Source organism: Apus apus, chromosome 1, assembly GCF_020740795.1.
Source record: "Apus apus isolate bApuApu2 chromosome 1, bApuApu2.pri.cur, whole genome shotgun sequence".
NCBI lineage: Eukaryota > Metazoa > Chordata > Aves > Apodiformes > Apodidae > Apus > Apus apus.
Window position 1 is genome coordinate 193187774 of NC_067282.1, and position 13305 is coordinate 193201078.

General features: G+C 44.2%; 2 protein-coding genes across 4 annotated transcripts in view; one reads left to right on the top strand and one right to left on the bottom strand.

The window, feature by feature from the left end:
• Nucleotides 1-651: 651 nt before the first annotated feature.
• Nucleotides 652-10298, bottom strand: ARMC10 (armadillo repeat containing 10; the record flags this gene model as incomplete). The annotated part of the gene is made up of 6 exons (XM_051623311.1): nt 652-2108; nt 4176-4247; nt 5795-5971; nt 7112-7246; nt 8418-8563; nt 10196-10298. Coding segments are annotated over 6 exons (891 nt in total), but the record flags the coding sequence as incomplete, so codon positions are not given.
• An 814-nt stretch (nt 10299-11112) lies between these two features.
• FBXL13 (F-box and leucine rich repeat protein 13) overlaps nt 11113-13305 on the top strand; it is an 81237-nt gene continuing 79044 nt past the window's right edge. For 2 of the 3 annotated variants that reach the window (XM_051613965.1, XM_051613981.1), the window contains exon 1: nt 11197-11282. In XM_051613965.1, the coding sequence (XP_051469925.1) occupies nt 11208-11282 (75 nt within the window). In that variant the 5' untranslated portion in view covers nt 11197-11207. Of the gene's footprint in view, nt 11283-13305 lie in introns of all 3 variants that reach the window. The other variant, XM_051613990.1, reaches the window with a different exon arrangement.

A 13305-nucleotide genomic window follows, 5' to 3' on the forward strand; every position in this document is an offset into this window, starting at 1 on the left:
GGGTCTCTTTAGCTTGGAGAAGAGGAGGCTAAGGGGCGATCTCATCAGTGTTTACAAATATGTTACGGGCGAGTGTCAGGAGGACAGAGCCAGGCTTTTTTCAGTGATGACCAGTGATAGGACAAGGGGCAATGGGTGCAAACTGGTGCATAGGAGGTTCCATGTGAATATTAGGAAGAACTTCCTTACTGTGAGAGTGACAGAGCACTGGAACAGCCTGCCCAGAGAGGTTGTGGAGTCTCCTTCAGGTCTCTCAGCCTTTCCTCACAAGACAGCTGTTCCAGTCCCTTAATCATCCTCATAGCCCTCTGTTGGACTGTCTCAATCCCTGTTCATCTTGAACTGGGGATCCCAGAACTGGACACAATACTCCAGATGTGGTCTCACCTGGGCAGAGTAGAGGGGGAGGACATGCAGCAGTTGTCAGGCTTCTGACTGGGAATCACGCCAACTTCTATTTCTGCCTGAATTCTGATGAGTTAAAACTACCTATGCAGATAAATTAGATACGTGTAGCTTTACCCCTGCATTGATCACAGCATAGGTATGTTGTATTTACAAGGTCACAATTTTCTTGCAGTCTTAGCTATTTGCAAAGTTGCCTACTGAAAATAAAATACCTGCTGAATGACAAAAGAGAGTATGACTTCATTAAGAGTACAAGGGGTACTTTATTGTACAAATGTGAAGCATCTGGGAACAGTTTAGGTAATACAGCTCTCAAAAATGGTGAAAGGTGGAAAACTTGCTTTCTAGCCTTTACATGTGACACTTTTTAAACTTTATGATGCAGTGTTCAGGAAAATTTAGCAGTCTCATTTTAGTATGAAGTGTTTTCTAATACATTTTATGTTCACCAACGAAACTTCCTCAGGTTCTTTTACAAGGCGGTTTATGTGAGTTCCACTTCACTTTGAATTAACTGGATTGATGACTAAAACTTCTTGGGCACTAACTCAGCAGAAGCACTTACTCCAATGGTGTTCCAGTAGCAAAGAAAAAGGAGTAAAGCTCTCCAAGAAAAACAGGCTCAAGGGCTGCTACAGAACAGGAAGCTTTTGTAAAAATGTGTATGGTACTGTTCTTGTAGACTTTTTTACAAAGATGAGAATGATGAGGTGCAGTTGCAGATAATCCTTAACTCAAAATATTTTGAAAAACAGGTATGCTTTCTTCAAAATAACTATTTTAAAACAAGATGAAGTCTTTTTGATTTTCTTCTAGTGTGGAAACCTTGTGTGGTTGTGGTTAACTGCACTGCATTTTGGCTAAATGGAATGGATATAGTAAGTTTTAGAATATATTCCATGCAGGTAAGGTGAAGAAAACATAGACTTGATAACTTTGATGTGCAATTTTTATTGAAAATACTGTTTTTGTAGGAAGCCAATCATAGTTTGGTATTGTTTTTATTTAATATTTCTAAGATTTGCCTGCACCTCTTTAGTAGATGTCAGATTAATAAAATATAAATGCCTACTCTCAACAGCTGTAAATACTTAAGGCAACAAAAATTCTGACATTGAGGAGAGTATTTTAATTCACTTACCTCATCCATTAGAAGTCCTCACTGAACTTATGAGTTTTCCATGTTTTAAACCATTCCTCCCCATTTGTGTATATGTCCCAGCTGTACAGTGGTTTCTCAGTTCTAATTAAGCTATTGTTTTTATCTTGCTTGTAAAAAATAAATGTTACGCTCTGTATTAAATACATTGCATTCTCTTTGACATTAACTGATTTGTGCCTAGTAATATTAAGTACTTTTTTGGTTGTTTGCTTGCTGGGGTGTATTTTTTTTAGCATGGCATTCCTAAGATCAGGTATTTTCAGTCTGTTTTGCAAAAAAATTACTGTTGTGTTAATATTCTCCCAACTTGCTCTTTCACTTCTGTATCAGGGTGGTGCAGCAAAGATGCCAGTTTCTGAGTGAAGGGGGCAGAGTCCCTGCAGATTGTAAAGAAAAGCGAATCTTCACAGTACTGGTCCTGAAGCATGGTGCCATCTCCATTCTTCATGTTCTTTCTCAAGTTTGCTGCAAACACCAGAGCTCTAAGCAGAATATCTCTGTTTATACAGTGGTCAAAAAGCAACAACAACGATGGCACCTAGGATATTAAAGAAATAATCCATACTTCATCACCAGCAGTAAATACAAGCAACTAAATCAGACTTAAAAAAAATGGAAATAAAAGACCTGCACCTAAGCCATTTGAAACGGAAACCCTATGAAATACCAGTGCTCCACATGCTGTGAAAGCATGTCAGAAACTTGCACAGCATGCACATTTCCTCTTTAGAAAAGACTGACTTGTGCATCATAAGCTAATAAATGCTTTGTACTTTCAATCTCCAAAATGTGGCTGTCTGGAAAATTCCCATTTGGAAGAGAGGGTCTGTCTTTCCTTCTCAATAGTGTTGCTTTTGCCCTCTGCAGTGATCTGATTTTAGGTTAGCACATCTGATAAACAAGGAAAGGATGCACTTTTAACAGAGAACTGACTATTTAACTACCCTAATCTTGCTTTAATAATGAAAAGCTGACAAGACCTAGCCTAGCTTTGCTCAAGGCAGATAGCTCAAAAAGAAAAGCCTCTGCATATTTTAAGAAACTTCGGGGAGGAGGAGGATGCAGCACCATTCCAGTGCATAACTCTTTACTTTGGTGTAAAGAAACAATACAACTGAAACAAACCTGTATGCCAAAGCCAGCAATAGCAAATGTCAGATTAAGTTCTCCCCGAAGACATAAGTATATGCAGAGAAAGCCCACTTGTAGTGCTTAAAACAGTTTTATGGTTGCATTTGAGTAAAAAGGCGGGAATCCCAGTGGAATTTGTTCATCAAGTATAGCACGAGAGCTGTGGAAAGGAGTGGTGTTTCTCAAGGGTTACTACTGGGACTGGTGCTGTTTAACATAGTGGTTGGCGACATGGACAGTGGAGCTCAGTGCACCCTCAGTAAGTTTGCTGGCAACACCAAGCTGTGTGGTGTGGTTGACACACTGGAGGGGAGGCCATCCAGAGGGACCTTGACAGGCTTAAGAGGTAGGTCTATGCCAACCATATGAAGTTCAACAAGGCCAAGGGCAAGGTCCTGCACCTGAGTCAGGGAAATCCCAAGCACAATTACAGGCTGGGTGGAGAATGGATTGAGAACAGCCCTGAAGAAAGGACTTGGGGGTGTTGGTTAATGAGAAGCTCAACATGAGCCATCAATGTGTGCTTGCAGCCCAGAAAGCCAGCTGAGTCCTGGGCTGCATCAAAAGAAACATGGCCAGCAGGTCAAGGGAGGTGATTCTGCCCCTCTACTCTGCTCTTGTGAGACCCCACCTGGAGTATTGTGTCCAATTCTGGAGCCCCCAACACAAGATGGTCATGGAGCTCTTGGAGAAAGTCCAGAGGAATGCTCACGAAGATGATCAGAGGGCTGGAGCACCTCTCCTATGAAAACAGGCTGAGAGAGTTGGGGTTGTTCAGTCTGGAGAAGAGAAGGCTCTGGGGAGACCTTATAGTGGCCTTCCAGTAGCTGAAGGGGGCCTGGAAGTACTCAAGGCCAGATTAGATGGGGCTCTGAGCAAACTGGTCTAGTGGGAGATGTCCCTGCCCATGCAGAGGGGTTGGAACTAGATGATCTTTAATGTCCCTTCCAACCCAAAAAGTGTTATGACTCTATGATAAACAGCTGCTGAGAGGGATCATTTACAATACTGCTTGTATTGGATGTTCATACATGGTCTTCAATCTATATACTGACTGGATGTCTGGAAATTAGGTCTTGGGTTTGATTTTGAAACTTACCAGTGTATGGTTATATTACATATAGAAGTTCTACCCCTTTGGTGGAAAGGCAAGGTGAGAACAGGCTTCTGCAAGTTGTCACCGAATATTTGGAATTGTACACTGGAAATATCACCAACCGCCTTCAAGCAGATAGGCCCTGTGACTCTCCCTCTGCAAGTACATTATCTGCATTACACTAGACTGGGGAAGAAAGCCAACCCGTGAAAGAATGTACACTACTAGCTACTAATTTTGACCACGTACTACCTAGACTTTTACTTTGGACTTGCATATATACTTCTAATGTATTAGAATTCTTTTAATGCATGCACAAACCGACACATATACACGTGCATAAATGCTAAAAATACAATGAAACTGCAAGAACCTTACCTGGGCTCTGAGAAGATGTCCTGCCACGGCTGAGTTTGCAGTTAAGTTCACAAGTACCTTCAAAACCTGAATCTGAAATGAGGAACATACAAGTTTTTTGCAAGCTCCAAAACCAGTAAGCACAGCAGTAACAGGCAGCAATAATGTCAGTGTTGACTTGGAGAGTTAAAAATAAAATGAGTCAACTAACATCTTAAGTTGTACACTTCAGCCTTTGGTATAGGAAAAAGCTGAACTTATGGAGTCACTAGCACATATATACTAAGAATATAATCACAGAATCATAGAATCATAGAATCATAGAATGTGTGGGGTTTGAAGGGACCTTTAAAAGTCATCTAGTCCAGCCCTCCCTGCAGGGCACAGGGACCTTTTTGACTAGATCAGGTTGCTCAGAGCCAAGCCTGACCTTGAATGTATCCAGGGATGGGGCCTTCACCACCTCTCTGGGTAACACAATCCAGTGCTTCACCACCCTCATTGTAAAGAACTTGTTCCTCATGTCTAATCTAAATCTACCCTGCTCTAGTTTAAGGCCATTGCCCCTCATCCTATCACTACATGCCCTTATAAACAGCCCCTCCCCAGCTTTCCTGTAGGCCCCCCTCATGTACTGGAAGGTCACTATTAGGTCTCCCCAGAGCCTTCTTCTCTCCAGGCTGAACAACCCCAGCTCTCTCAGCCTGTCCTTGTAGAAGAGGTGCTCCAGCTCTCTGATGATTTTTGTGGCCCTTCTCTGGCCTTGTTCCAACAGGTCCATGTCCATCTTGTGCTGAGGACTCCAAAGATGGACATTCAGTTTAACTTAAAAAAGGCAAGACGAACTCACAGTAGGCAAAATACGGAATACTTTAAAAATATATACATGATGCTTAAGTACTGTATTTAAAATGTGATCAGAAGCATATAAAAATATACGTTTGCTTTTTTGTGGATGCTGGGACACTAAGCTTTTTAACTAAACACTAGGAAAAGGCCAAGTACTACTTACTGTACTTAAGTAAAATAGGTCTGATGAAGTTTAATGGAAATTTGCATTCTGGAAAAACTGAGTACGTTGACAGTGACAGTACTGTGACGTCTTCAGTAACTGCTGAATTTGGTCCCTATTTGAAGTTCTTATTTCAATATTACAATATTTCACAGTACTAAATAATTCACAAATCAGCATAATTTCCCTTTGCAGTCACTAGGGTTGCAAGAGATGTAATAAGCATAAAGGTTATGCTGAGGTTAGGTTATCACTTTTTGGTGTGTTTTCCTAGAGAGACTCATGCATCCATGAAGCCTTTCACTCCTTGCACTGTGATGCAGCAGCAATGATTAGTGAGCAGAAGAGAATTCTGGAGTTGCTGCAGTAAAGCTACTTTGTGCACACAGCACTGCTTTGGCAGAGCTCTAGCCCAACAGTCCCACTAGCAAGATTCACTTCATCTTCTCTTTCTGAATTTACATTGAGAAAGTCATGTAGATCCATATTTTACGGATTTTATGCACTATCTGCTATCATTAGTGAATGTTTGATTTTCTAAGTACAGTCTAAACCATTTTACAAAAACCATAAAGACGACAAGTAAAGCAGGTTCATAAATGGTTTGTAATAATACACTACCCAGTACCTGTGTCCTTTCAGTGCCTTCTGAAAGCAAATGAAGAAAGCATGGAATTGAGTTTATCATCTTATGGTGGTAGTCATTGGTAACAGACATATTTGTCAATAATCTGAGACCAGCAAGCTGCAGATCAGAGTTCAGGGGAGCTGACTCAATTTCCCTACAAACTTGCATAATATATACCTGGGGAAAAAGAGAAGGACATATAAAGAGAAGACATTTTTTGATACAAGCTGATTTTTTATTCACAAATACTATTAGTCGCCTAGCCACAGTAGCATAAATACCTCTTGAAACTGCTGTCTGAATGCATAACCTGATCAAGGCTCCTGGAGACAAGGACTTTTTAAATTTTGTTTTTAATAAACCTTATATTGTTGTGACAGAAGATGATGTCACAGAGTTATGCTCACTAATCTTCCTGAAACACAAATTGCTCTCAAAACCCAAATTGCTTTGACTCCATCTCAGAAGTCACAAATCTGCTCTAAGGAGGTCTTTGAAAAACCACTTACAGCAACCAACGTCTTCTTAAATGTTGAGAACAAACTAAGGAAAAGTCTCGGAATGAAATCCTTTCTTCTAGCCATATGTCCCAGAGGGACACTGTTCCAGGAACAGTGATAACAACTGACATTAAACAACTACTTTTTTACCAAACATTCTTCTGGATGACAGTAAACAAGGAATCTTGGGAGTCCTAACTAAGAAAAAAATTACTTGGCCTTTACCAAAGGAGTTGTTTTCTACCTACGTGTCTATATAAATATTTGCTGTTGGCAAGCACTCCCTTAAAACAAAGCTGCTATACCATCTACTGTATTCACCAGCAGGACTTGTTATTGTTACTACACACTATTTCAAGATAAAAGCGTCACCCTGAAAAATGGTCTCATACAAACCCAGGGGTTCAATTACTGTTTTCTTCTCCCTTGCCTAAGGAGTCATGTTAAGTTCAGCCTGCAATCCATCCTATTAAACAACCTCTGCTGATGTTCTAGACAAGTCTGGAAATCATCTTGCCTCACATAATTTTACTATACACTTAGCAGCATAATCTCTGTTTGAAAGTATTTTGGTGAAAGCTGAACAAAAGGTGCTTTGTTTCCTAACTGTCTTTTAAAAACAGTAAGTGCCACTGATGCAGTGCATTTTTAAAGTATTCTTTTGGCCTTGAGATACACAGGTCATCCAGATCTGCAGACGCATATGTCTAACCTCAAAACATTGTGCCATCCTGACTTGTATTTAACAAATATGATGAAAGCCCTGTACTGTCTTCTGGGCCTCACTTACTTTGATTTTTCCCTTTCAGAAACTTACCTGTATCTCTTCCTGATTTTTAATATTCATACTCAAATTATTAAGTGCATTTAGTGCTTTTTCTTTAACTTTGGGAACACAATTTGAGAGCATCCCTCCAATAATAGGAAGTCCATCCAAATTTCTGATTATATCCTGAAATATAAAACAGATATTTAGTAAGATTATTAAAAACTTAAATGCTGAAGGGTTTCCTCCAAGTTTCCATTTTAATACAAATGGAATGTGTAAATTAAGACTTCCAGAATAGACTATTGTGTTAGCAGATACTGCTTTATTGCTTCCACTGAAATTAATTATAGCCCTGCTTAGGGCCCAAGTATTATTTGACATTATTTGACAATAGAACAACACCTTTACTTCTAAAATTTGGCCTGCAAAGCATGTTTAAAGCATTTTAGATTATAAAGAATCAAAGATATTTATTGCATGAGTTTATAGAATGGCGGAGCCAGGTCAGGTCATAGTACCTAAAAATCCTAACTGAACCAAAGTTCAGTATCATAGAATCATAGAATGGTTGGGGTTGGAATGTGTAGCTATGTATGAGTAGAAGGTCTAAAACTTTACCTCTCTTTTCCATTAGATTAAAAAAAAATCTCTCACTTAAGAGTCTAATCATCAACAAAAAAAACAACAAACTGTTTTCAAGAAAATGAAATATGGGCCAATGAGCCTTGAGATTCAGTTACACGCTGAGAGATTTATATTAAAAGAACAGTCTTAAGAATCCAGAATGGACAGGTGTTGTAAATACCATACAAAAAGAAAAAAACAAACAAAAAACCCCAAACAGGTGGGACCTTAGAGGTTAACCTTTTACAAAGGCATGAAAATCTGCAACCCCATCGAAATTTTTCTGCATCATATTTCCCATTGACTCAAAAAGACCTGGATGGTTGGAAAGTTGCTAAGATGTAAATGGCACACAACACTGTAAAGACAAAAAATTATTTCAAGGAATGTCATGATCTTGAAAGTATTTCACCCTTCTCCAAATCAATCCTTCCATTAACATTACATGACAGTAAGCAACAAAAGACATAAAGGTATTTACAGCACTTTGAAAATACAGAACTCTGCACAGACTTTAAGTTATACAAACATTAAGCTTAGACAAATTTTGTGAGGCTGGCAAATTATATTATTTGGGGCTAGCAAAAATTAAGGCATATACATAAAATGGATTTTAGAACACAAGCTATCCTAGTTCTCAGTCATGTGTCACTCTTCAGCAGAACAGCACCCCTCATCTTCCCTACTGACTGGTACTGAAACACTGTGTCTTCTACAGAACAATACTTACTTGATTTACAGAGAAGGCAGCACTGTTGCTGAGAGTGATTAAAACTTGCTCTTGAATTAATGGATCATCTGTTGCCTGGAGCAAATGAATAAGTTTCTGTAGAGCATTGGCATCCACGGTATGGGTTGATGCTGGAGAACTGCTGCCTGTCAGTGTTTAAAAATTAAATACTTGATATCAAGTCTGAGACGTTCCACCTAGTTCCCACTTCACATTTTTTACAACGCTGAGGTTTAGCTCTCAGTTGCAGGACATGTTGTTATAAGTTTGATTGTACCCAACCACCATATCATGGCAAAAAGATTGTGTTTTCCAACAGCAGGACTTCTGTCCTTTTCCCTGAGTTCTCTGACTACCTCTTTTTAAAGTAGAAAATAAAAGCTTGGGGTATGTTAGTATTCAGTTAACCAACAGCAAACCTCCCCTTCAAAATTAATAAGAATCTTCACTAAACATGGTAATTTTTTCCCTCGTGTTGCCTGAAATGAAATGTGGAACTGTCTGGACACCATAGGAAAAAAAAATAAAGCTTCCCACTCACAGACTACTACTTCCAGCAATTATAATGATGCTTTGCTAGTACCCTGAGGTCCTTTGACAAAGTAACAGCCACAACACAAAGGATGGCATCACTTGGCCAACTGAGGAAGGCTGTTTCTGAGTCAGAATGATGTTTTGGAGTACCTGGCTGTCATAAAAGGGTGACACAAACGCCATCAAAGACCATTTTCAGCCAGGTTAGAGGCAGAACTCTTTAGCTAGCTGGATAGCCTGAAGAGCCAATCTATGACTACTGGACTAGTCATAGATGACTCAAAATTACTTTTGAGAAGCTAACCAGTCCTTTGTAATTCCACATATTTGCTTCCAACATCTCACTGGGGAAACACCATAGTATTCTTTGAAAAAATAAATAAAAAAAGAGGTCAAGGTTAATTATGATAATCAAAGAGCAAGCTTGAAAAACTAAATCCTTTTGCATCCTCATCCTCATCTGAACGCTTTGTTTAGCTTTGAATTATAGGGGTAACACAAATAACTTTAATAACAGAACAGCAAATCAGCCCATTTAAGTAAATACACTGATTGGACTTAGGCTTCAGGGGACTTATTAAAAAAAAATTGGGCTTTTCTAAAAACCAGACATGCTCCCAAGTACGTTAAGGGCCTCGCGTGGCTCCTGGAGGCCATGGCAGAGCGGGACCACGCACACAGGGAGCAGATCACAGAATCACAGAATCCCAGGGATTGGAAGGGACCTCGAAAGATCACCCAGATCAACCCCCCTGCCAGAGCAGGATCACCCAGAGCACATCACACAGGAACGTGTCCAGGTGGGTTTCGAATGTCTCCAGTGAAGGAGACTCCACAACCTCTCTGGGCAGCCTGTTCCAGTGCTCTGTCACTCTCACAGTAAAGAAGTTCTTCCTGATATTTACATGGAACCTCCTATGCACCAGTTTGCACCCATTGCCCCTTGTCCTATCACTGGTCATCACTGAAAAAAGCCTGGCTCCATCCTCCTGACACTCACTCTTTACATATTTGTAAACACTGATGAGGTCGCCCCTCAGTCTCCTCCAAGCTAGAGACCCAGCTCCCTCAGCCTCTCCTCAGCCCCCGAGGCCTCAGGCCAGCAGCAGCAGCAGCGGCGGGGATGAAGCCGGCCGGGATGAAGCCCGCCGGGGCCTCCCACGGCTCCGCGGGGCCTGCTCCTCCCCCTCCGGCACAGCGGGGAGCGGCAGCGCCCGCTCGGCCCGCCCCGCCCTTCCCCTCACCTGCCGGCGGCCCCGGGGCGGCCCCGGCCCCGTCCCGCTGCTGCCGCCGCCCGCCCTGCAGCCGCCAGAGGCAGTAGCAGGCCCCTGCCCCCAGCACCACCGCCGCCGCCGCCGCGCTGGCCGCCGCCCCGCGCCGCTCCCCCATCGCCCCGGCCCGGCCGCGGAAGCCGCCGCCCCATCCGGCGCGGCCCCACCGCACCTTCCCGCGGCTCCGCCCTGCCCCGCGGCTGCCGGGGCTGCTGTGCGGGCTGCGGGGCAGCGGAGGCTCCTCAGCCGGCTGCGGGGCTGCGGGGCAGCGAAGCCTCAATGCACGGAGCGAGGTCTTACACAGGGAAGAAGAACCCGCGTCCCCGGCCGGCCTGAGCCCCGCGCCAGGCGCCCGGGCAGGCTTCCCGCTGGGGCGGCTGCTGCGGCCACGCACCCGGGACGAGAACCAACATGCACTTAATAGCTAGGAAGCTATTTATAAAGACATTATTTAGGCCGCACACAGCCCCCATAAAACCTATTAAAAGTAGTAACAAAATGCAGTAACATTGAAAATGCATACGCTGAAAACGTTTGCCTCGGGGGTCTGCATGCCTGCTGGCTAAACCCTTCCCCAGCTGGAGCTGTCTGTGCTTGTTGGCTTGACATCCTACTAGGAGACCACGGCTTCCCAGCTGCCACTTCAGCCGCTGTGCCCTGGGACAGACACCCAACCCATCCCGACGGGCCGGGCCTCCGCGGGGCGCCCCGGGACTGGCAGAGCCCGGCTGCGCCGAGCCCCGCGGAGGGCCCTGGCAAGGACGTGCCGGTAGCGCAGGGCTGGAAGGGCTCTCTGCGGCCACGCCGGGCAGCAGTGGCAGCCTCCTCTGGCTGAAAGCGCTTCTCCCAACCCGCACACGCCCGATGGGGGAGCGGGGCGGCCCGGCTGCGGGCGCTGGCGGCAGCGGGACGGGCCGCAGCCGGCCCGGGCAGTTCCAGGCCGCGGGGCCGTTGCTACGCGACCGCCGCTGGGCCCGGCGCCGCCATGGCGTCCCTGCGGACCGCCAGCCCCGAGCTCCGAGCTTATTTCCGCCGCCACAACCTCCTCGACATCTACGAGGTAACGCCGAGGCGGGCGGCCGAAGCATCGCCGGGCCCGACACAGCGACCAGCGGGGAACGGCCAGACCCGCTCCCCGGCCGGACCCCCAGCCCCGGCCCGAGCCAGTGCGGCCTGCGCAGGAGCCGCTGGCGGCCGGGGAGGCGGGAAGGAGCAGCCAGGGCAGCCGCGGCAGGGAGCGCAGCTCCCGGGCGAGTGGGGAGGGAGCTTCCTCTGCCCATAGCCCCCCATCCGCTCCTGGCTGCTCGCTAGCGAGGTCGGTGGGAGCACAGATTCCCCCGGCAGCATCCGCGCGGGGAAGGCCGGCAGCCCCCCGGGCCCTCCGCGAGGGGCCTGCCCCTCAGCAGGGCCGCTGGGCCCCTCAGCTCCCGCCAGGGTGTTGCACACCCCGCACGCTGCTCGTTCTGTTTGCCTGTTGGTTATAGCTTGTTTCACACCATTTATGAGAAGCTCAGAAATAAGATGAAGCAAGGTAATTCTGCTTTCAATCCTTGCATAAACTCGTACGACGACTGAAACGAAGTAAGATGCAGTGAACTGCATTTTAGATTTGCTTAAGTCCTTTAGTTTTAAGCACAGAAGTAGCTCTAGATTTCAGCTGGACACTACCATCTTTCTTGAGCAATGCAAGTACCTGGGGGTTCTAACTGACAAGCGGCTGAAGATGAGCCAGCAGTGTGCCCAGGTGGCCAAGAAAGCCAATGGCATCCTGGCTTGCATTGGAAATAGTGTGACCAGCAGAAGGAGAGAGGGGATTGTCCCCCTGTACTCAGCACTGGTGAGGCCACACCTGGAGTATTGTGTCCAGTTTTGGGCACCTCAATTCAAGAGAGATATCGAGGTGCTGGAGCAAGTACAGAGGAGGGCAACAAAGCTGGGGAAGGGCCTAAAGAATAAATCTTATGAAGAACACTTGAAGGAGCTGGGAATGTTTAGTCTGAGGAAGAGGAGGCTGAGGGGAGACCTCATCAGTCTCTACAACTACCTGAAAGGACACTGTAGAGAGGTTGCTGCTGGTCTCTTCTCACAGGTAATTAGTGACAGAACAAGAGGAAATGGCTTCAAGCTGCAACAGGGTGGGTTTAGACTACATATTAGGAATTTTTTTTTCACAGAAAGAGTGGTTAGACACTGGAATAGGCTGCCCAGGGAGGTGGTTGAGTCACCATCCCTAGATGTAATTAAGGGTTGTTTGGATGTGGTGTTGGTGGATTTAGTTGAGGGGAGAACTTTGTAGACTAGGGATGTAGAGTTGGACTCAGTGATCCCAAGGGTCTTTTCCAACCTGAATAGTTCTATGGTTCTATGATTCTATGTCGTTTTTAATGGTCTGTCAAAGCTAAAGGTAATGGTGGACTATGTTTCAGATACTTTTGCATTAGATTTTTATTGTCCCAGCAATAAATAAACTTCCATGACATTTTAAAGAATAAAGCTTTGTCACAACATGAAGGACTGGAGGGGAACTGGATTTGGTGGGTTTGCCTTTAAGATTCTTACCTGATTCTCTGTATTTCTTTAGTTTCCTCCCTGTTTGTCATATCTACCCATTTAAAAATCTGCAGCAGCTGTTTTTCACTTTCCTTAAAACAAAGGAAGGCACAATGCACAAATAGAAGTTTAAGAGATGTCCTGATACTTTTCAGCTACCAACAATAGACTCCATTTGTAAGCAGCTATTAAAGCCAGGATTTCCATGGAAACGTTAATAAAGAAATCTTGAGCCAATTAGAATAATTATAGAGCAGCACTGCTGTGCAGACTGAGTACCTCTCTGAAGAGTCTGCCTTTTGATAATTCTTTGTTTTTCTTTTAGGCATAGAAAAACAAAAGATATTATGTATCTGCATGAGGTGTATTTCTTGATTCAGCACTTCATTGCCAAGGAAAAAATACTTCTATAGCAACAGTAGCATTAAGTTAATAAACTGAAAATGAAAGAATGAAGGTTAAGATTAAAGGGAGTTTCTTAAAAGAGAAAACAGTTATAAAATTAGCCAGTATAAGATCTTTTTTAGCATTTT